General features: G+C 39.7%; 1 protein-coding gene across 3 annotated transcripts in view; it reads left to right on the top strand.

Annotated features, from left to right (window-relative positions):
• The window catches only part of dlgap1a (discs, large (Drosophila) homolog-associated protein 1a), a 203,148-nt gene that overhangs the window by 119,054 nt on the left and 60,521 nt on the right, over positions 1-23,573 (top strand). For 2 of the 3 annotated variants that reach the window (XR_003929703.1, XM_030074735.1), the window contains exons 4-6: positions 4,736-4,950; positions 14,871-15,066; positions 21,365-21,647. Coding sequence is in view for 1 of the 3 variants with exons in the window: in XM_030074735.1 (XP_029930595.1) it covers positions 4,736-4,950; positions 14,871-15,066; positions 21,365-21,647 (694 nt within the window). In the remaining 2 variants the exon portion in view is untranslated. The remainder of the gene's footprint in view (positions 1-4,735; positions 4,951-14,870; positions 15,067-21,364; positions 21,648-23,573) is intronic. The other variant, XR_003929704.1, reaches the window with a different exon arrangement.

Raw genomic sequence — 23,573 nt, 5'->3', positions numbered from 1 at the left:
TTGTCTTCCAAGCTGTTGGTTCGTCTGTATTTCTGCAGAGTGTATCCAACTGCTGAAGGACTGCATCTGCACTTCCTGGCTATCTGGCGGCAGCTGGACCCTTCCTGGCTGAGAATCTTTATCTTCAGGCGTGTTTCCTGCGTTAGGTTCCTTGTTTTAGCCATTTTTGTGTCTGAAGAACTTTCAGATGTGCTGGCTTTATATAGACACGAAGCTTGGCAACAAAAATGTCTTTTAATAAAAAGAACGACCTTCATCACTGGTACCAAAATGACCCAATACTCAAAATTTCTTATGTATTTTTATGGAACCAATCAATTTGAAGTTTTTTAATGGCTTTTTTAGGATTTGTTTAGTATTTTGGCTGTGACTGTACTAAAAGAAATTGCACTTGAAGACCTAAGAGTGATTCTTAATGCAATATTTCACAAATGCATGGAGTGTCCGAGAACTTTTTTCCCCCACTGTATAAGCTTTGTCACGGCAACATGTTAAAGCGGTCCCTGCCCCCCCCCCTCACATTTGCTCATGCTGCAACTTATTTAATCCAAAACACCACAACAGGAGAGCTGCTGGCTGCTGGCTGCTGGTTTCTCGCTATCGGCTGTCACTGCACCCGAGAGTCTCCAAGGAAACAGTCTGCTAGCTGCAGTTCCAGATATATAGTCAATGCTTTGAACATACTGTGTAAGTATGTGTAAGACTAGATTTCAATGTCATTATTATTTAAAGGTCTTTCTGAGTGGACAGATCCGGCATTGCTTGTATGAAAGCATTGTATCCAGATCTCTAGTATTTCCAGCAGTGTGGTGCACACACACACATACATGCAGCTTAAGATCCCTTTCTAACCTTCTTGGGTTAAAGCCAATCCTCTGCCAAGGGTTAAATTTAGACTTAGGAAATTATACATCAGTGCTCTGTCAAACAGCCTGTATCAAGGCGACTCAGACAGTCTAATACACCAATTACTGCCTTAACGTTACACAACGCTAAAAAAAATGTTCCTCTTTCCTTGCATCGAAATTGTTGTAGAGCTGCAGTGAAAGCGAGGCCTATGCGTGGGTGAGAGGCGCTGCTGATGCCACTGCAGCTGGTCTTTTCCCCGCACTCTCTTTTTATAGCCAACCTGCTCATTTGTGTCTGTTTGACGTCACACACACTCACACACACACACACATACACGAACGCGTCAAGCCCAGCAGATCTGTTCAGTCTCCCTTGGTGATTCATATATAATTAGTCAGAGTAGCAGTGGAATTCTCCCGGTGTCTGTCTCTCTTTCTTACCGTCTCTGTCTTATTCTACCTCACACTCAGAGCTCATTTCATTTTTATTTCTGCTTCTCTCGGTGACCTGCTCTAACTCTGAACGTGGCTTTTCACTTTCTGCTCCTTTGCGTTGCCTCCGTCTGCGATTTCCTTTCACGCAGGGGAAAAATATGAAAATTACCTCATGGTGACAGTGAAAGCGAGTTGACACTGGCTTGGGATTTGTAAACGAGAAGATCAAAGAAGGATCAGCTCTGTGCACAGATGCAGTCGCTGAAAATCCTCAAGCAAGTTTACTTTGCAACATGTGCCTTCAGAAAAAACAGTCAAAAGCCAGTCAAAGGGGTGCTCATAACTTAAAAGGCCTGTTTGTTTCACCGTGTCTGTACACATCTGAAGGTGCTATGCGAAGTATTTTAAGATCAAATCATTTGCACATGAATTGGTGCGCACAATTACCACAAACAAAAGGGACCATTGGTGAAAAGATAAGACACCCCCCCCAGCTGCTACAGTAGCTGCTTCTCAGATTCTAGGCTGCAGCCGAAGTCGGCAGCGTTTCCGCACTGCAGCGTCATCGAAGGCTGTTGTTCCATATGGAAGGATCCTTTGAATGCAGCCAAGAAATGCAATCTTCATGCGGTGGTTTTCCAAAGATGCATAAGATGTAAATCCTTCCCAGCCATATGTGTCCCACAATCCTGGGCATAGATAGGAAGCGGAAGCCGGTTAAAAAGATAATGATATTAGTGCTGCACCAGTGGAATACGTCCTTAAATGTAAGCGTGAATGCATTCTATTGTGTAACGTTAGTCTATATTCCTCCTCCATCTCCTCAAAGCCAAGAGTGTCATCTCCATCGCGCTCTGCAGGTATGACAGCATGATGTCAACACTGATATTTCTAGCGATGCACATGACGCACACATTTGATCTTGCTTGGGTGTTTCAAAGGCAAAGCCTACATAGCCTTTCTAACAAGGGACCAGCCTTCCTTGGCCACCATCTAGACTTTGAGAAGCAGGTAGCCTACTTTTTTTTTTTTTTTTCATTTGTTTTTTGTTTTTTCAATCAATCAATCAATCAATCAATCAAATTTATTTATAAAGCACATTTAAAAACAACCCAAGTTGACCAAAGGGCTGTACAGTTAAAAATGAATAAAATAAGTACAATGTCAAAAATGCATGAAATAAAGGAGTAAAGTCATAATCAAAACAAAAACAACAGTCAACAAAGATCAAGTAGCACTCAGCTGCATTTTGATGTCGTCTAGTGCAGCAGGTTGGACCAATGAACACCTGAGGATGTGGTGGCAGTGCTGGGTGGGTAGTTAAGGAAACCTTTCAAGATCATCCAAAACCTGGCAGAATCCACTGGCTCCTCCCAATTATGTTATTTTTTGACAGACACAGTGGGGATAATATACTATTATTTAAGCTCAAGTGTCAGCCTAATCCGGTGAAGGTTTGTCCTGACAAGTCTGCCTCCTGCCTGCTGGTCCAGGAACAGATTTTTATATCGAATATATCATGAATGCAGAGACCCTAGATCGGTACTTTTATGATTTGGGGTCCAGTCGTATATTCTTCTGGCTTCTGTTAAGGGCTGATCTAAGTTTGCAAGCAATGCATTAGTAACATAATTATTTTTTGGACAGAGAAATTAATAGAGTAAGATAATTACAATTTGCAGAAAGTAATGAGGCACTTGATTACTTTTTGAGTAACTGACCCAACACTGATTATGACACTAAAGACACTGCCATACAGCACAAAACAAGAAGAGGCAACCAAAACCTTTCTGTTTATGACATCCTCTTTGCAACAGGAAGCAAGTGGTAATTAATGAATTAGTGGAATTATAATGGCATCACAGTTCATTTGACAACAATGCCCTGATGTAACACCTTTAAAACAGGGGAAGAAAGAAAGTCCTTTGGAGCTCCATTTCTGTGTTTCCAATAGCAGATACTAAAGCTGTGTTTATATGAGCCAAAAAAAGAACTATCCTCCAAACAATATCCTCCATTTTATTTTCAATGACCCAAGAGTCCAAAATCATAAATTCATTAATTTACACAAGCAGTTTTCTAGAGAAGCGCTCTTGATTTTACTTAATGAACACTTAGCTGAAGTAGCGGTGTTTCAAACTGAGTAAAATATTGCACTTATTTCCACTTCTGTTAGATACTGAACACGCAGTAAGCTTTGTTTAAATGACCAAACCCCCTAGGACAGCCAGTGATGCTCAAATAATTTTAATGTAACCAATTAGCCCTAGCGCCTAAGGTCTACCCATCCCACAGTCTGTCACAACACATGGGAGGTCTTTGTTTTCACTGGAATAAACAGCACAGTGCCATAGACTGGCACAATCTCCAGTGGCATTAATAATTTTAGGAAGGAAAACAGCAGTAGTTTCAGGTAGAACACACATGGCTTTGATTTCATACCTGAATAATTACCAAGACATAAATTACTAAAATTATTCTATTTACCGGGTAGGATCATCTACATGATTGCAGTTGCAATTACATGCATTTTTACATGCACAAACAGACCTTCCACTCATTGTATATCAGGTTAGGCATGTATGGACACATGCATGCATTCAACATTCAAGACAACTTCATTAATCTCTTAATGGGCAATTGAATATGACAGTTCATGGCAACACAAAACAATACATATACAATACACACAAAAACATTCAAGGGAGAGCAGTTATGTGTAACCTGTGTAATACATAGCAGTGAATATTATGCACATACTAAGCAACTGGACAGCAGAGGGGATAAAGGACTGGGAATAGTGGTTGCTTTTACATGCAGGAGGTGCATGCCCTTTCCCTGATGGCTCTGAAAGACCCACAATACTCTGAGATAACCTTAATATTTATTGATCAGAAGAAGAACCCAGGTCTCCTTGTTTAGTTCCAGTGATCTTAGAACCGATTGTACAATATTATTCAAGCTGCTTCTACCCTTCGGGATATGCGTGCTCAGTTCATGTGCTTACTGGATGTCCCAGTGAACTCAGGTAACTCCTGGGAAACAGATGTATTAATTTGCCAGAGAGGAATTTCAAGCATAACCATGCAACACCATACACATAACTGTTCCCCATGCTAATTGGCTAACAGATTGTACCAAAGCACCATGTGTTTGTGTGTGAGAGAGAGTGAGTGAAAGAGAGTGAAAAATGTGACTGAGGACCAGCCGTAGCCAGCCACCAGTCTAGTCTATGTATCTGGATGCTGTATCTTGCTGTACATGCTGCTAAGCATTGTATTGCATGGGGTGTGGTGTGACTAGACTGCATGTACCATCAGGACAGTTTAGCTAGCCAGAGTGGTGGCTTGGACTCAGATGGCAGTTGGGGTGGATGGGGTCATCATGGTGACCTGTTTTCGTCTGTGGATCTTCCTGATGGTGTTTCCTCGACCCCTCCACCCAACCGCCAGGTACCTCAGGATGACTGGAGTGGTTTCTCCCCGCTGGGCAAAGACGATGACATTCCTTGTAGGAGGATGAGGAGTGGGAGCTACGTGAAAGCCATGGCCGAGGACGACAGCGGAGACTCGGATGGGAGTCCGAAGCCCTCGCCCAAGATCCAGGCACGCCGTGCCAGCTACCTGAAAGCCACCCAGCCCTCGCTGACTGAGATGACTACACTACAGTAAGACCTACCACTCTGTGGCTTTCCTGCTTGACTCTGTTTTCCCTTGCCTTCTCAGTTGAACTAACATTGTGTGCTTATGCTTATGCTTACCATAATCTGATCTAAATCCTAGTCTTAATCCTAAAATCAAGGCTCAGCTGTTACCCTAACTGAAACCTAATGCTGGTAATCTTAACCATAAACGTTCCTTTGTTTCCTTTCTATCCTTTCATTCTTCCCTTCCATCAGTTCTTTTCCCCTTACTTCAGACTTTTTATCTATTCCTTTCCTCTGCAAAATGTATCTTCCTCCCTTCTGTCTCTCTTTCCTTCTATCCTCCCTTCCTTCCACTCTCACCTCTGAAACAATGCACATAAAATAGCATTGAACAATTGCACATACATGTTGCATGCAAAACATGCAGCATTTCCTTTATAGTCAAATTTGTTTTAGTTTGCTTTAATTTGAAGGCTATGTTTTTATTTTTGTTTTTTTACAATAACTTTTCAGGCAGATAAACTGCTGTGTTGTGTGCATACCATGTTTTTGGCACAGAGCAAATGGAAGTGAAATAACAGCCAGCAGCTAGGTCTAATTGCAACATAGGAAAAATTGGTGAAACCCTGTTGAGTATAGAGGTGCTGGGTAATGGCAGTAGATAATTGGTCCAATTTGTCAGATTGGTCCAATTTGTCAGATTTGAGCAAAAACGCTCAAAGAAAGCTCTTGATTCAGTGGCTGAACTGGACTGTATGTGTTGGAGCCAACCACCCCGAGCATGTCCATACAAAAAAATGAAAAATGTACTCAGCATTTAAAAAAAAAAAAAAAATGGAATAAACGCTGCTTAAGTTATTGTGTTTAACAGCTAGGATCTGTAGCAGTGGATGGCGTCATCAGGGCAAATCCATAATATCCCTGAAAACAGCATTTCCGAAATCTAATGTGAATGACTTTATTACAGTGATGGAATACTGGTTTGAAGAAAGTTTGATTTCTCTGAAAGCTCATTTTAATATCATAGTGGAATGAATGGAAACCAGTGGCTGGATACAAGGCAGGAAAAATTCTATGGGGGTTCTAGAAAACAACGGCTTGCTTTGGGAAAAATGTTAGCAGAAATGTGAAGTATATATATTTTGCCGATATAATGCGAAATATGCATCACTGAGATAGTCCTTTATGTTACTTGTGAGCTAACACAACTAAACCATTAGCAAACATACTGTTGCTTATAGCATATCAGTATTAATATAGCAAACAAAAGCACTGCTCTGTGGTTTCAGAGGCAGTCAAAGAGAGCTGTGAATCACATCTACTGTAAAGCCTGTATTACAGCAGGGAACCAGAAATATCACCTTTCTCTAATTAAGATCTCACAGTGCTCTAAATAGTGAGAGTAATTACAGCCAGTAGCCTAGGGACTCTCACTCTCCCGCTCTACTTATTTTTTTCTTGTCATCTCTCATTTGCTTTGTCTCATGTACACCTTTTCCACACCTCCTTTATTTATTTAGCGCTCTGTCTTTATAATTCTCCTGTCATCTCACTTACGTACTGACTGGATTCTGTTTCTTGTGCATACGCAGACAGACAGGCGATAGACACTTTAAGAATTTTTTTTTTTTTTTGTCATTAACTTTATGTGTGTGTGTGTGTGTGTGCGTGTGTGTGTGTGTGTGTGTGTGTGTGTGTGTGTGTAAATGTTCGAGAGAGAAGTTTTACTATCCCCCTGCTGACAGTGCCATCCTTTGCCCCTCAGGTGGTAATTTAATAGTGTTATGTGTGATCCTGAGGCTCATTGGCAATCAACAGAAAACAGCCGTCTGCTTTGATCACCTAGAGGTTGTTAACACTGATATAACTAAAGGTTCTTCAGTTCAAATGTTGAAACAATTTAAACACAAGGACCATACCAGGGATATGGCATATTTATTGTACCGTAATATCTGCAAAATGAACATACTTCACATTTCTACTAATCCTTTCCCGAAGCATGGCGTTGTATTTTATAAGTCCGATATCATCTCTCATTCATTCCACTATGATATGAAAATTAACTTTGAGAAACTTTCTTCACACTAATATTCCATCACCGCAATAAAGTCCTCCACTTTAGTTTTCTTGAAAGCAGCAGCACTGTTGGGTTTTGATGATTTTGCTTTACACAACCAAGTATCAGTTCTGTGGTTTATGAATGCACCACAACATTATAAGGAGGGTGTTTTAACCAAAAAATCAAGTTTGAAAATCGTGAGATTTTGATTATATGTTGTGAAATCTTTAGTACGTCTGCATGATTTGCAAAATGGTTAGTTGCAATGTAAAATGTGGCTAAATTGTAGTAAATGGGTGAAACATTCAAAATCACTGGTATGGGCCTTTAAAGAAATGTAAGAAGGATGGGGCCACATGGTGGCTCAGTGGTTAACACTGTCGCCTCATAGCAAGGTCCTGGGTTTGAATCTGGGTTAAGTAGCAAATCAGTTTTTGCTGAAGAGTTAAAGAGTCACTTAAATCCAAACCCAAATCTGTGTCAAGCCTGACCTCTAATGGTGAAAATTAGGCTGTCTGGTCTTTGGTGGCAGTGGATGTCACTACCCACAGAGGAGAAACAGGAGGTGACATCACCTGCCACCAGGCTCCCTACTTTTCAGACTTCACACAGATTTGGGTCTGGAGTTTACTTTAAGGCTTGTTGTTTCTTCAACTACATACTGGGTCATAAATAAAACAGCTGCAGCATGGGAGCTGGGTAGAGCATTTTGTAGAGATTGCTGAATGATTTATTTTTAATAAATTCCCCTTAAATCTATTTTCCCCTCCAAAAAAGTGAGTGTTACAGCGCTTCATCGGGTGCACTCTCCATGCGGGGCTAATGCATCATAAAAAAGACAAAGAACTGGAGACTTGCGTATGGTGATTTTATATGTATTAGGTTAACATTTCAGTCTGCAGACCTTTCACAAGACATTACAACAAGTGGTCCTTGAGGTGGGGAATATTTGAATTTCACTATCATTTCATTGACTAGAAGGTAGCACAATGAGAGAAGGTATAAGAATGGCTATTCTGTTCATAGGTCTCACACTCTTCACTGTTCATTCTACAGCAGAGACAGTTATGGAATAACTAAATCTCATCAGATGGAGGTCCCTGAGACTACATCGCATCAAATATGGGACTGCAGCCTTATGTGTTTTAATTTTGTGGTCCTTGACACCAAAAATTTTAGAACCACTGCATTACAGGATACAATGACAGCATTAAATCCAAAGTAGACTTACAAATATAGAGGACAAAGATCAGGTTTTAAAATGCTTTCAGTTATGAAGTAGCCAGACAAATATCATTTTTTCAAAGCTTTTAGATTTCTCATGTTTAAGTTTCTTGAGACTCATGTGATTCATACATATTTAATGCTGTCATTGTATCCTGTCATTTCTTGAGAAAGGTCTGCAGACCAAAATGTTTACCTAATACAGATAATCACCATATGCAAGTATCTGGTTTCTTTCTTTTTTGTCCTTCCAAATTTCCAAAAATTCAAGCTTCCAAAAACCCCCCTCCAAATCTGTTGTTTCATAGAGCTATACATGTGATTGTCTACTGTTAGTTATCTTTATGGTGACCCCCTTTAAACATTTGCAGACTTCACATTCCCCTTCTTGAGAGGCAGAGAAAACGTGTGCCCACGCATGGAGTGAAGTGATTTGCATGGGACTGGCCAATTACCATCTGTTCAAACCTTTACATAGAACACTGGAGCTGAGGATCTACCAGGGACACATGGATCATTTTGATGTAGCACTCTCATCACCTGACCATTGGGCCAATTTCCCAACAATTCACTGTATTTCTATATGGCAAGGTGGAAGCTGGATTCAGCAGTGTACGTAATGTGCATGATGTGGAGCCTCTGCTGTGCTTGGTGGGGAGAGAAGGTGTCTTGGATAAGCAGCTTCCCTGGCTGTCATTTAGTTTGTATGCAGCTGCAGGAAGACGTCACACCGGCTGATCTGCTTCATGCAGTGTTAGTATAAAATGTGTGCACTGATGACTGTAATCTCTAGGTTGCTGTGGAAACACTGCTGCAGACAGTGTAGCACTGTCTTAGGTAATGAGGATGCAGATGCATCTCTCTAGGTTGCACTTGTATATAGTGAGATATTTTCCATTTTCACTGAATTCACTGAATGGTGAATTTGTCTGGCACTGGGTGATGTATTATTTCTGGGTACACTGGTTTTGGCTATTTATTAAATATTTGACATTTAGAAATCGCATCTTTACCACAGCCGTATACAATCTGAAACATTTTACATTTGCACATTTTATTTATGTTTTTTTATATATATAAATTAAGATTCTTTTAAAGTGATTCTTCATTTCTTTGTAGCAATGTGTCCTAGAGTTCAGTTCCTGTTCACAGACTAAGTATTCCATCTAGCTCAGTTTGTGTTAAATGCTCATCAACAGCATATGAGGACTCTTCATGTTTGAAAGTGTTCAGAGTTCAGGGCGCAGTGTGTGCCTCAGAAGTGGCAAAGTTCTGTTTTAGAGCTGTGATGTCTGATGAGCTTGTGGGCATATTTGGTTTGGACATTGTTTAACATGAATGAAGGTGGATTATACTTGTCCTTTGGCTCTCACTGCGTGCTTGTTCTCATCTGTTATGTTTCTAGTGTCTTGTAAGCCCATGCAGGCTGGCCAGCTTTTAGTGCATGACACCTGGAAAAATAAATTACCACTACTACTACTATATTTCTCCATGTCTGGAGGTCCTTCCCCAACCACGTCCCTATACAATTTGAAACGTTTGACATTTGCATATTTTAATTATGAATTTTTCCAGATAAAGATTCTTTCAGATTGATTCCTCACTCGTTGCACTGTGTCCCAGAGTTTCCTCTAACCTTTAATGAATTGTATTGTTTGTTTTAGTGGCGGGTTTTAGTATCCAACAATGGTCTAAATGCTGGAGCACTCTGACAAGAATGCATCTCTGGTAGTATTTAGTACACAGAGATTTGTGCATCACATGAATGTGAAAATAAATTTAAAAATAAATAAATAATACACAGCAGTCATACAAAGCTGCCCTAACATGAAGAAAAATGGCAACACCATCAATTAAAGATAATAAATCTCAGTTATCAGCAACTTCAATCTGAAAATATTAACATCACCCTTCAGAAACCCATATGGGATGAAGACAGACTGGATGGCAATACTTCCTGACAGCTGTTCATTGTTTCCAATGCAATATTGTTTTTCTCTGATTCATTTCTATCAGTCCTGATCACTGATTGTTGCTATGATGACCCAATAGCAGTTTGCATCAGTTGCATTTTAAGTAAACACTGCACACATAGGAAAGAAACAGCAATAAAAATAAAATACAGTACTCTATGAGGAATTTCAATTAAGACCACAATATTATGATATCTAATTCCTCTAAAGACAGATGACAGGCATACCAATATCTGCCCTATTTTGTCCTCCTTCTTTTTTCATGGACATTATATACCTTGTATTATAATAGGTGGTGGGATGCTGCAGCCTGTTAAATTGCCCTAACACTAATAAGCAGTGACAAGGGGAAAACGTGCATTCATTATGCAAAAACAGATTCAAGGAAAACAAACTATGAAAACAGTCTTACTTGGCCTCTAATGCATAGAACCCATAATAAATCAGGGAATGGTGAAAAGCAAAGCCCATATTGTTAAATTTTGAAACGCACCAAGGGCATGGTGATAGAAAAAATGAATAAGAAATGTTTTAAAAAGCCTTTTTTAATAATTGTATGAGATTCATTATGTCTTCACTTATGGTAAGTTTATTGGTATTTTCTTTTATCACAGATGTGTATTGAAAGATGTTATTTTTCATACCTTTCGACAGCAAGCTTCTGTCTTCATCACAAGGTCACACGGGTGGAGTTGTGTGACGTGTTTTTATCAGCTGATGTTACGGAGGTGCAACCCACCTGTCAGTTTTTGACAGGTGGGTTACGCCTCCCACTGTCAGTCCACCCCCCCAGGACGGCACTCCAGGTATGGGGGAGCATGTACGTTCCCTCGTCCCTGTTCATTGTCCTCGGGCTCCGCTTTCTTATTTCAATCGCCTCCTTTATCCAGCGGTGGTATCGGTTGTTTTCCTGTTTGATGAACAGTCATCAAACAGGAGAACAACCTTGCCGTCGAAACATGTCAAGGTATGAAAAATAACATCATTCAATACACATGCCTGTGATAAAAGAAAATACCAAAAATAAAAAAAAGCCTTTTTTTAATATTTGCAGTAGCCCCTTTACATCATTCTCAACTTGGGTTAAGAACAAGCTGTTCTGTAGGACAGTAGTGGTACTGTCTTCCTCTCATTGTTACTGAGTGCTGGATACTGGCTGGATGCTCCAAATGCTAACTGTTAGCCTCCTGCCATTCAGGTGGACTTCCCCCCAGCTAACATTCTTAAAAATAACTGCCTTAATCCACTCAAAGAAGGTTTAACATCACTTAAATCAAATAATAATATCAAATAATAATAATCTCAATTTTTTTCTAAATGGGTGAACTATCCCTTTAATCACAGCCAGATTTAACCTGGTTAAATAAGGGTTACTTTTGTCATTGTTGTTGTTTCTCCTCTTCTTCTTCTTCTTCTTCTTCTTCTTCTTCTTCTTCTTCTTCTTCTTCTTCTTCTTCTTCCATAATTTTGATTGAAAAAACCCACCTACATGCAATGATAACAGACTGTGGCAAAGCATAACTTGAATGCACTTGAAGAATCAGGGCCAAGCTGAACACAATACTGTCAAATTGGTTTCTGTTTTTTCAAACCTGGCTCTCCAAACCAGGCAAGAGAAAATGAGGATTGAGTTGATAAAATCCATTTAAAACATCATTGCTATAATTCACATTTTAAATGGTAAGCTTTCACTCTTGTGTGGTCAAGGTTTCATACCTCTGTTCAGGGGCTGGAGTACTCTCTGTTCATTATTGCAGAGTGGAACCACAGCAGCCATAAAAAGTACTCATTCTCTTTGACTTCTGGCATTTCTCCAGTGCAACAAAATTAGCTCAGAATACATTTATTTGGGATTTTATTTTGGTCCAAAACCTATGTAGAGTACTTTTCCATCAGAGTGGAGTGGAAATTTTAGGGATGGAGGTCGTGCTCAGGTATCTGTCTGCCTTGCTTCTCTTTTCTAGTGCCTCTGTCTCGCCTTAACTTATCTCACAGTTAAATTCAATTCAGCTCGGTCAGTTCAATTCAAAGGTGCTTTGTAGAGGAAAGGAATAGTAAAGAAATGGTAACATTTTACATGCATATTAAGGTACATGTACATATGCATGTATATTTACACTCACAAATACACACACACACACACACACACACACACACAGACAAGCCGTCAGCCATCAGACTGTAAATAAGGCAGTGTGTGGGAGATGTGAAGTGGGTTTGTGTTGTTTTTGGTTCCTTGCTGGATGGCCAGTCTCTGCTGGACAGACGGTGCTGCTACACTGGAGGAGCCGCTGACAGCAGCTAGCCATGCTGCAGTACAGCATTTCTGCTCCAGGACAACAGCATCTATTATGCCAAGGGCCAGGGGAGGTTAGAGTGAGAAAACTGGATAGACAGACAGACAAGAATAGATAACTTCTCCAAGAAAACGACCATTTTCTGTGACAAGCTTTATTTAGGCCAACAGACACACTTAGTGTGGTGAGGTGGCATCAAGCGGAGAGCTAGAAAGAACTGAATAATATTCTTTCCCTTTAGCCCAGAGATGTCAGAGATGTGGTCTTGGGGCCAAATGTGGCCCACACGCACATCACATTCAGCACCCAAGAGGGAAAAAAACATTTTTAAGTCAAAATATTTTTTGAAACTGAAATATTTGCATTGAATTATTATCAACTGTGTGTAATAAGAAAAAATAAGACGTTTCTCTGAGTGTTGTGCCCCAGCAACTGACTGGTGCTGCCTTCTGTTAGTTTAGCAAACATGCTGTCAAACAAGCAAAAGGTTGACATGGACTGTAGAATTTTGCAAGGAAGATGGAAAGAGCAGTCCTTTTATTTTCCTCTGGGAGGTAAATGTCAAACCTGTCCACTATGTATTTGTTGCATTCCTCTCTTCTGCTCTATGTAATTGTGCATTATGTGTTATTTTCATGAGCAAACATGCAGCTTCTCATTTCTCATCATTTTAAAATTTAAAAATATACAAATTTAATTTGTAAATCAGAAAGTAGCCTAAAATATCCATGCGTCGACTTGGGTCATATTGACATGAACAAAAAATAATCTGGCCCCTGTGAAGGTCTCATTTGAATGAATTTGAATGAATGTGGCCCACCACCTGTTATGAGTCTGCCACATCTGCTTCAGACTCGCCTGATGAGAACATTGAATAAGCACGTAATCTATCACTGACACATGACGATGAGAACCATGCACACTCAACCATCACATTATGTGTCTATTCCATATTTTGAGTCTGAGCACTGCTTACTTAAACAGACCCTTGGCCATTCTGCACAGTGCACCTTTAAAACAGATTGATTTAAAGCAAACAAATTGTCAGTGATATGAAGCTCAGACGCCCCACCAGCAGTATGCTTACCAATATCACATCACTTTCACCATCATAGTGAAAGTGAAGCTGCTCTTTGTTCAGCTTCTGCTGAACAGTATGGCTTGTTGGTCTGATTGGCTGAATGAAAACCCAAAGTGAGACTGTGTTTCTTGAAGAGTACACAGTAACCCAATCAGAATATGGCTGTGCCAGGCTAGGATTATCCGAGCTAATTCCACTTTGTCATTTGTGTTTTGGCCTGAGAACAAAACTTCATGCTTCATCACTGAACAGTTGAAAATGCTCCTTATTGTCTCTTTCACCAAATGAACAGTGTGTTATTTTATGGGATAAAATGCAATAAGCAGCCTATCTCTAAAAAGCTTGTTTTGAGAGATAAATTTGAAACTCAGAGAATTTTAAAAAAAACAACCTATGGCATATTAAAGAATATATGTATATGTATTATATATATTCTGTGGGTCCAGACAAATCTATTCATGTGTGAGAGAAGACATTCAACTATTTTGCATTTTGTCAAAACAGTTTGTTTCGTCTGTCTCCCAACAAATTTTTCAGCATGGCCTCTTATTTTGTACACAGCATATCTGGACCAAGCCAGAAAATGTATTCTTTAGATATTTGATATGAAATACATTTTCCCCAAAAATTGTATTGTAACTTTTGAGGACTAATTTTACAAAACCTGCCATAACTCATGAGTGCATGAGTTATTTGAGGCACTTGTTCAGGAGCATTCACTAAGCTCATGTATCCAAGCATGTTTGTTTTCGTCACTAGGGGGTGTCACAAATGCGAAACAGATTTTCTGTTATTTTAAATTTTCTCCAAATCGTTTTTTCCACAACTGCTTTGACCCCGTTAGCGCTGCTTGTGACTGTGTTTGTTGTTGACTTTACTGTCATAGGCTGTCCATCTTGTTGGTTCTAGTCCTGCGATTCCAGACATGCAAGACTTCAGTGTCTGCATTGCCTCAAGTCTGGCCCACTTGAGGCAATGCAGTCCCTTGTTGTTATGTCATCTAATGTGCAAAGTCACATTGTTGCCTCAGCCTGAAGTGTGGCTCTGTGTTTCTGCTAGATGGGATTTGGTAACTCAGCAAATAGGATTTATCCTGCAACATATCAGCAGGTAATGTGCTTCTGGAAGAACAGAAGCACATTACCCAAAATCAGCTGATGTAATGTTTGGCGGGAATGAAAACTTGTATTCTCTCCTTCCACGGCATATGCACACAGTTGGAGATGTCTGCCATGGATGAACGTGTTGATTGCTGCTTAGATATGACCTTGTGTTGAACTTTCTTTTCCCTGTTAACTCTTTGTCAGGATTTCAACGGAGCATTCCCCCAAGCTGCAGATCCGGAGCCACAGCTACCTGCGTGCGGTGAGTGAGGTTTCAATCAATAGAAGCCTGGACACCCTGGACCCCAAAACCCTCCTCGACCCCAAATCGCTGCTGTCCTCACCCCAATACCGCTCACGCAATGAAAGCTACATGAGGGCCATGAGCACCATCAGTCAGGTTGGTTGGCAACACTGCTCCCGTGATGACAATCACCGTGCCCATCGGCCCCGCCGAACCGCTTTGTCATGGCATCACAAAGGAGTATTGACGGGCATGATTGTGTTTGAAATCATTTTCATGTGCTTTACTGTCAAGTGTCAGAGTCAAGGCAAAATAGACCTTGGCTTTCACTTGAGGTCCTGTTTGCTAGCATTTTGAGGTGGCCATTTTTTGCCAATAAAATTAAGCCTACTTGATCTTCAAGACATGATATAATGATAGCGTTTCCTTATGCCATAAGATCATATGCATTATTAAATGTTTGAAAATGGTTTCAAATACTCTTTGAGCTCAGCTGTATATGCAGTCCACTACCGGCATGTCCAGCCCATAAGGACCATACTAAGGAAGAGAGTCATGTGTTAGACTCCACTGATTCATCCATGCCATGACCACATGGATTTGACCTTTTTTCAATGTTTCGCCTTGAATAAAAAGCTCCAAACCAATCGGCAATGTGAAAACACTCAGCCATTTCCATTTCATTCCATATCTTAAAACATATATGAGAAAACTTAATGTATACAAAATATTTACTAAGAATAATTTTCAGTGCTAACATAAAAATGTGTTTCATGCTGATTATGCCTCATAAATAGAAATGTAGGATTGCATTCAGTTATTTATAAAAATATGAATGTTTTAACAGATAATTTCAATGTAGTTTAAGATAGTAGAAAATATTCAGTAACACAAAGAAATGTTTTTGAGCTGTAGTAACAATGCACTACATGCATATTTTAAATGGGAGGGAGTGGCCGATCATACTATTTTGTTTGTATATCCTCTACTTTCCATGGCTGGTGAGGAATTATGTGACCATCTCTAAATCAGCAATACTAAAATGGGATTGAGACATGGATTTAAGGCAGACTTTACCAAATGTTGTTTGTCTTGTCAACAACAAAAACACCTAGTAAAAACAACCCTAAGCTTGGTATGCCTTTGAATCTAGCCCTCTCTCCCCATCTTTTCTTTCACCTTCTGTTGTCTCATGTTAAACCCTGGCCCCAGTCATTTGAATTTCATTTGATAGAGACGGTGCCATTTAACATAGTTCCAATACAGAGCATGAAACCTAATGTGCCGCACATAAAGTTTGTAGGTAATTTTCAACTCTTGTCCCTAGTTGGGTTTTTATATGTGCAGCGGAATTAGAAATATACAGATTTCATAATTATAAATAGTCAATACTCATAAAATCATAATATACTATGGATATGGAAATGGAATAAAATAAACAACAAAATACTTGGATTGTCGAAAACAGCAATGGGAGAAAAAAACAGTAAGTGGACACAGCTCTGGTTTGCTTTTAGCCAGCACTTGTCTTTCATTGTAAACAATTTTATACCTGGAATTAATTTGATCTCAGCTGATAATGTGTTCCAGAGTTGACAGCCCTTTATGGATAAAGCTGATTATCCTAATGTAGAGCTGTGATGTCGTCGAAGTTGAAAACCAGAGTGACAAAAAGACTTGCAGGAGTCAGATTCAGCACTTGCACGAGAAGAAAATGCTGCTCATTGGCTCTCACACAAATTTAACCATACTCCCAAAACATTCTCTTACAATATACTACTAATCATGTTACTTCAGTTGGTTGTGGTCTCTGCATGTTGGAGCCATAACCCTCAAACCCCCTTCGTCCCACCTTAACCTCACCTTGAACCCCCTCTTGTATTAATCCTATTGAACCTATCTGTAATAATCATTAACTCATTGAATCCCCTTTATAAACCGTGTTAATGTCTTACCCAGCATGGATCTAGCTATAAAATCCCCCATTAAGCAACTTACCACATTCCTAAATAGGCCTTTGTCTCCCAGTTGGAATACATTCAATTTAAATTTGCTTTCAATTATGGAGTCAATGTGAAAATTAAACTCAGTGATTGGAAAATGGTAAGGACAAAAACAGAATGTTACAGTGGCGGTGCTGTGTGTGCTTGTGTGTGTGTGTGTGTGTTTGTGTGTGTGAGAGGAGAGAGAACCCACATAAAAAAATGAACATGAAAATGAATTAAAATGGATGTGACTGCCCTTTCAAAGAGTTCACTCATGTAAAACCATTGTAAATCACCTGTCCTTTACTGTTCCCGCTCATATACCCTCTACCCTCTCCATGCCTTTCTCTGTCCTCCTGTGGCACCTCTTCCTTTGGCCATTCACTGCTTATATCTGAAAACTTGTGCTACTAATGTAGTTAGTAGTAATGGGCGAAATATCAATATTATCTATTGTGATGTAGGCTAGATATTGTAATACCTTGATATAGCATAAAATATTTCCTGGTTTTAAAGGCTGCATAGTAAAGGGATGCAGTTTTCTGAACTCAGACTGTTTTAACTGTTAGATTATCGCATCAACATTACTAAACATTGTTTATAAAAAAAATCTCGTGTTTAAATATCTTATGGAGGATCCAATAGCCATCCCTTCAACATCTTCATTATGTTGTTATCAAGGTATTAACAGATATCGTGATATTTGACTTTGCTCACATCGCCCAGTGCTACTAGTTTGCATGCAAAGAAATACAAAGACATCACCATTTATAACAATTCATGATATTCAGTATCTGTTATCAGTTATAATCTGTTCTAAACTGTGCTTGTTTTTTTGTTTGTTTGTTTGTTTTTTTGGCCCTTTTGGTTAAGCCTTCAAAATGTTATTTTTGAAAGCTAATTTAAACTAATTTAATATTTATTGAATCATAGAAAGTACAGCACAGTATGAGCTGCAAATATGGCTGCAAATGTAATGAATTATGTATATTTCTGTGATACACATCATCATCTGGTGTGAGAACTAGATTGGCCAGAGAAATGTAACATGTGTCACATGGCTGAATATTGTTTTTGGTTTTTTTTTCAATACCTGCCAACTTCAACAGTCGCTGCCCCTTGGAGTGTGTATTCACCTCTGTCAGCCACCTCCGTCACCTCTGTCAGCCATCTCAATAATTGTAAACTTGTGAAACAATGAATATACATAAACATAATTGGTGTATGTAGTTTTCAGCTAGAAGAAGAAAAAAAAAGTAAGAGGGTAATATTCTGGTCTTCCCAAAAGCCAATATTGATTTCCTAGATGATATGTAGTGATAGCAAAACCTTTAATGTGGACAAAAAAATTCCCTTGGAACCTTATTATTCTTGTTACTCTTGTTTTCTGCTGTTCCACTTCCTGTGTAACCCTTTCTTGGATTAATAGCTAGCTGTAAACTGTACAAAAAAATTATTGACGCCATACAGATGCTAAACTCATTTTAATCCATAAATAAGAAACATTTCCACATTTAAAATTGCACAGTTGGCAATTTACTGATTCCCATGCTACTACTCTTTCATTTCCCATTGTTACGCTCCGAAAGCATTAAAGATAGAATTATTAATGGGAAGTATGTTCCCTATCACAGGCCTCAGCAATGACTATAGGTCATTACACAACTGGCAGGCCAGTCAGAGCACACTCTGAACCATTGGCTGAAACACTAGATAGCAATATCAAGATTTTATGAAGTCCATGATAATGAAACACAAGTTAAAAAGGGAGGCACTTCCTTTACATTGTGTGAAAACAAACAGTCACCTCTCAGACACATTGTGTCCAAAGTAATGTAGTAGTATTAGTATAAAGTAGTATTAGGATATTTCTCATCAAATCCCCAAGAAGAAGTATATAGCAGTCTAGTGGACCAATCAAAGATCTTGTGGTTTTGCGTTGCCCTATGTGTAGTTACATTTTTGGAGAAACCTACAGTGTAACTACAGCAGCAGTTTGATACAGCAACATAAACTGACCGTAAATGACCATTCCAGTGATTTTTGTGTTTAGTCTGTATCTAAAAATGTTGAAGCAGGTGAATGGAAATCTTTCCAACTTCTACCTATGAACTAGGAACTAGTTTAAAGAGATTCTTTTGAGCAACAATTCAACAATTGCCTTTTCATTTGCACCACAAGGCACCCCAAGACTTCCCAAGGCAAAATACGAGAAAATAAGAACTGAACAATCAAGTCAGTCTACTCTTGAATTGTGTCTAAAAAATCATACTACTGACCATTTCATACAGTACTTTTGATCAATGTGAACAGATGACTATTACTATCAGAAAAGTAAGGGGGCAAAATAAATGAAATAATAATAATAATAATAAACATTACCAGACATAGATGATGTTGATATGACAGGAAAAACATGCATGCATCATTGTATTACCACTACATATGAATTTCATCTAATGTAACTGAGGAAAACTAAAAACAAAATAAAGATTGAGATTTTAAACTGCAGAATAGATGTATTTGGTCGAGAAAAATTGGAGGCACTCACCAGTGCTGGAGACGTCCTTGCTCTTTGATTACCAAGTTTTGAAAGCCGCTGAATTGACACAAATGACTCCAGCAATGTGAGAGGTTATTTGTAGGTCCCTTTCCGCCATGGATCGTTGTGATCACAGCAGCCTTTCTCTGTTACCCTTGCATGTCACAAACAAGGAAATCAAAGAAACCATGATGCTGCATGTCTCAAACTATGATGCAGTGACTCCTGTGTGTTTCAGCATGTTTTCAGGAGGTTACATATTCCCTTTCAGCAAGTGTGAAAAGTGACTGTGGGATACCACTACTTCTACCTCTGCAGGTGACACTTCCACAGGCAAATATCCAGTTGAGGTGTCAGCATATGGCCAAACTCTTTCTTCCCCCTTTAATCACTCTGTAAATCAGAGGGTTCTTGTCATGTCTAAATCAGTAATGATTTACTGTAGTCACTGCTTGCCCCATCTATGGGCTAAGACCGTTGGTACACATTAAACCAATTATAGTGGGTTTATTGATTGTGTCATCAGGAATCCTTGCAACAACAACAACTCTTAGATCAGGAAATTGTTTGTATTTTAATGTATCAATGCCGTAACATTTCTCGAGAATAGAAGAAATTCAGCTCACTGTCAGTAACTCATAACTCCTCATGGCTGCCACCATGTTTGTTTACTTCTCACCGAACACTGTGAAGGTGTCATCAGAGAATCTATCAACCGGCCAATCAGGCATCTTGCACTATTCCAATTAAATCTACCCCTGGCAATGAGAGCAGTTTCAAACCTTAGGAAATGCCACGTAATTAAAAAATGTGGGTGCGATGATTCACAAGGGCTGGATCCAGGCTAGCACATTTACCTATAGCTATGAGGCCAGATAATCCTAATCATCTGCATGACTGTTAAAAAAAAAAAAGTTAAATAAGTCCTGTGACAAAATAAAATATTTTCCATTAGTTGTGTATCAGGCCCTCATGAACACAAGCAAACTCTTCCACCTGGAAATACTGGCTTGCCATGAACCAAAGGCTCTTGCCAGTACTACCCAATTCTATTCTATCAACCAAGAGCCTGCATAGTTGCCTGGGAAAGTGCCATTGAGGTGCTGAGCAATAATCAGTAGAGGCCGTTACAAAAGCAGCACATGCTATGTCAGTGGTCACTTTTTGCCCTCAGCTCCAAAGAGGCTTTTAAAGCCCCCCTCCAGTGATTTCATGACCTCTGTCTTTTTCAAAACTCTCCATGAAACAGTTCAGTGATGCATGATGACCTCCTCTGTTGAGAATCTCAATTAAAATGAGCCTCACCTGTGCAGCAGGTGTCCTCACAACACTTCCAGTGATTTCAAACAGGTCTTACAAGTCAATCACTGGTTTACCAGGTAAAATCGGAGTGGCAGCTAATTACAAATGGTTGGCACAACCTATCCAGGCCCTGATTAAGCTGATGCACATTTGAGATAAATTATGTTTGATAAGGTAATTGTACACCGCTTTCTGACATGAACTGTTTCGGGAAGAGCTTTGAAAAAGATGAAGGTCATGAAATAACTTCGAGGGAGCCTTTAATGTCTCTTGATATTTTTTTTTCTGCTGACAGTTTAATTTTCAAGAGCTTTTGTACCTTCAAATACTGGTGTGTGAGCTTCATCTTTTTAGTGCATGTGTCTTCACTTGACCTACACAGCCAGAGAATTTCTTGCAACTTCAGCCTCTATTAGAGTAGTAGACCGCCTTTATTTCTGTGTTTTTTCTGCATGACAACTAGTATGTAATTTTGTTGAATTCCTCCGCTATCCCAGTGCTTTTTGTGGCTTCCTCCCTTTCCTCTTTTCACTCCCTTCTTCCCTCTCTGCCAGCACCTCTTTCTGATCTTTTTTACTCTTCGTATATTCACTTGCCTCAATCTTCCCTGTCCTCCTTCCTACAGGTGAGTGAGGTGGAGGTGAATGGACAGATCGAGCAGGTATGTGAACAGGTCTACAGTGAGATGCAATCCCAGGCCATGGATGCTGCTATGGACAGCATGGACACCATGGACACCCTGCCCATGCCAGGATGCTTTCGGATGCGGAGCCACAGCTACGTAAGGGCCATTGACCAGGGCTGTGCCGGGGAGGAAGAGGGAGAGGGGGGTACGCCACTGCTGCTGCTGCCATCTTCTCCACCACGCACCTCTGCCACCACTGTCAGGACCATCCAGAGCAGCACAGGTTGGTGGGCACTGCAGTGGAAGAACTCTGGCCCTGCTTAGACCTGCTGTTTTTTTAATCCAGATATGTCCAGATTGTGTCTAGATTCAGTTTAAATGGATCATAGTTCACATCTGGCTTTAAAAATGTCCACTGACCACTGGAGACCAAGTGTGTTTGGATAATGCCTCCCCACTTTATATGCACATAATGCATCGTTTCCATTACTACATTACTTCTGTTAAATTCCACAGCAGACCAGGTTTCATGCACTCTTTCTTAATTTTTATTTTACTTTTTCGGATTTTGAAGATATTGTGGACAAGGTACGTACATCTGCTTACAGAGATGACACAGTTGACAAGGCGGTCCTTCATATGCGTTCCCCCTACAAAACATGTGGACAAATGCATCCCAGGCCACCTCTGAATGTGGCTGTAGTGACTGGAGCTAAATGCATCTTCAAAATGTTTTGAGTGTGTTCACACCTGTATTTGGCACTGTGCACTTGTGATCAAAGTACCCAGGACGGCCTGAACAGCCCCCTCATGCTGATAGGTCTGGATGTGTTTGTGAGTACAGCTTTTTGCATTGATGGTTCCTCTATCTTGAGGCTGAGATAACCGGTATCTATAAAGCTGTCACAGGGAATGAAGAGGAATACATGGATAGAGCTAAACTGGAGTTCAACTTTTTAAGCCCAACCCATCATTTACAGGAAGAATTTCTGTCTTAACCTAACCCTTGAGCTTTAAATAAACCTGAAATTGTTATTAAGTAATTTCTCTGCTGAATGATTTCCCCTCCTCCAGAGACTAGGGATCTGTTTCTCAGAGAGACATGTATTGTCAGGAATCAAGAGTACTGACTGTTATCATAAAATAGGCTACTGTCTATAGCAAATAAATTTAGAACCATTATAGCTTTATATAACTTATCCAGCAGACCAACAGCTGCTGACAGCGTATACTCCCAGAGCAGACTGTGCTGCTCTGGCTCTGCCCACCAAAAAAAAAGACATTTGTGTGATGACACATTATGTCTGAACCAAACTGAATCCTTCGATGGGTTGGGGCATTGATGACTAGCCTTTAACAGGGAATGGGGCCTGTTTTTTTTGAAACATTTGTGAGAGAAAGGCTGACCCTACCAATCTACCATTACTAGTCTCACATTGATAGCCAAAAAAAAGTTCAACCTCTGACCACATGTACAGAAGATGGTATGTGCCCCAAAAGCCCACAACCAATAACAGCCAATAAACAGCCAATTTCAGGCTTTTCATCAGGGATTGGGCCTCAAGACACAGGGTCACAGTCACAGAAATGTGACATGGAAAAATCTATCTTAAAGTGAAAGTGAAAAGTGGAGGCAGCAGTAACCCAATGCTGTGTTCATGTCATATGGGAAGGTCGAGGTCAGAGAGATTCCCATCAGTATGACTTGTAAGTGTTCATGTCTGTTGGAAAGTAAAGTAAGTGAGCAGGAAAGTAGAGTAAGGTGATTTTACTTTTTTTTTTTTTTTGAGTCTATATCTGAAGGTAACGCTGTTAAACCACTTATTTCTTAAAATGTGCTCAGGTTTTTGACAACCAGAGTTGATTTACTGGTTAAAAGAACATGCATGATAAAAGTAGTATTAAATGTGGATTTATTCATGTTTACCAGTCATTCCGGATACTTCCATGTTATTTACATCCTAGTCGGATAGTATAGGCTCTACTCGCCTCGGCTCTACTCACCTTCCTTTTTCTGAATTTTGTTTTCCATTGCAGATTGTACCTCCTCACGGTGAAGCCCCACCAGCTGCTTGTAGGCGTGTTGACTAGCTTTTCTTCCCTTCTCTACCAGAGCCCCATACAAGTGTTTTATTTCAAAAAAATCCAAGACTAACTCGAAATGGCTACTTCACATGAACAATATAGTGAGTAAAAGATTTGCTGAAAA

Source organism: Myripristis murdjan, chromosome 17 (assembly GCF_902150065.1).
Source record: "Myripristis murdjan chromosome 17, fMyrMur1.1, whole genome shotgun sequence".
In the NCBI taxonomy this organism is placed as follows: Eukaryota; Metazoa; Chordata; class Actinopteri; order Holocentriformes; family Holocentridae; genus Myripristis; species Myripristis murdjan.
The sequence above is the reverse complement of the archived record's forward strand: the minus strand, read 5'-3'. Positions and strand labels throughout refer to the sequence as shown.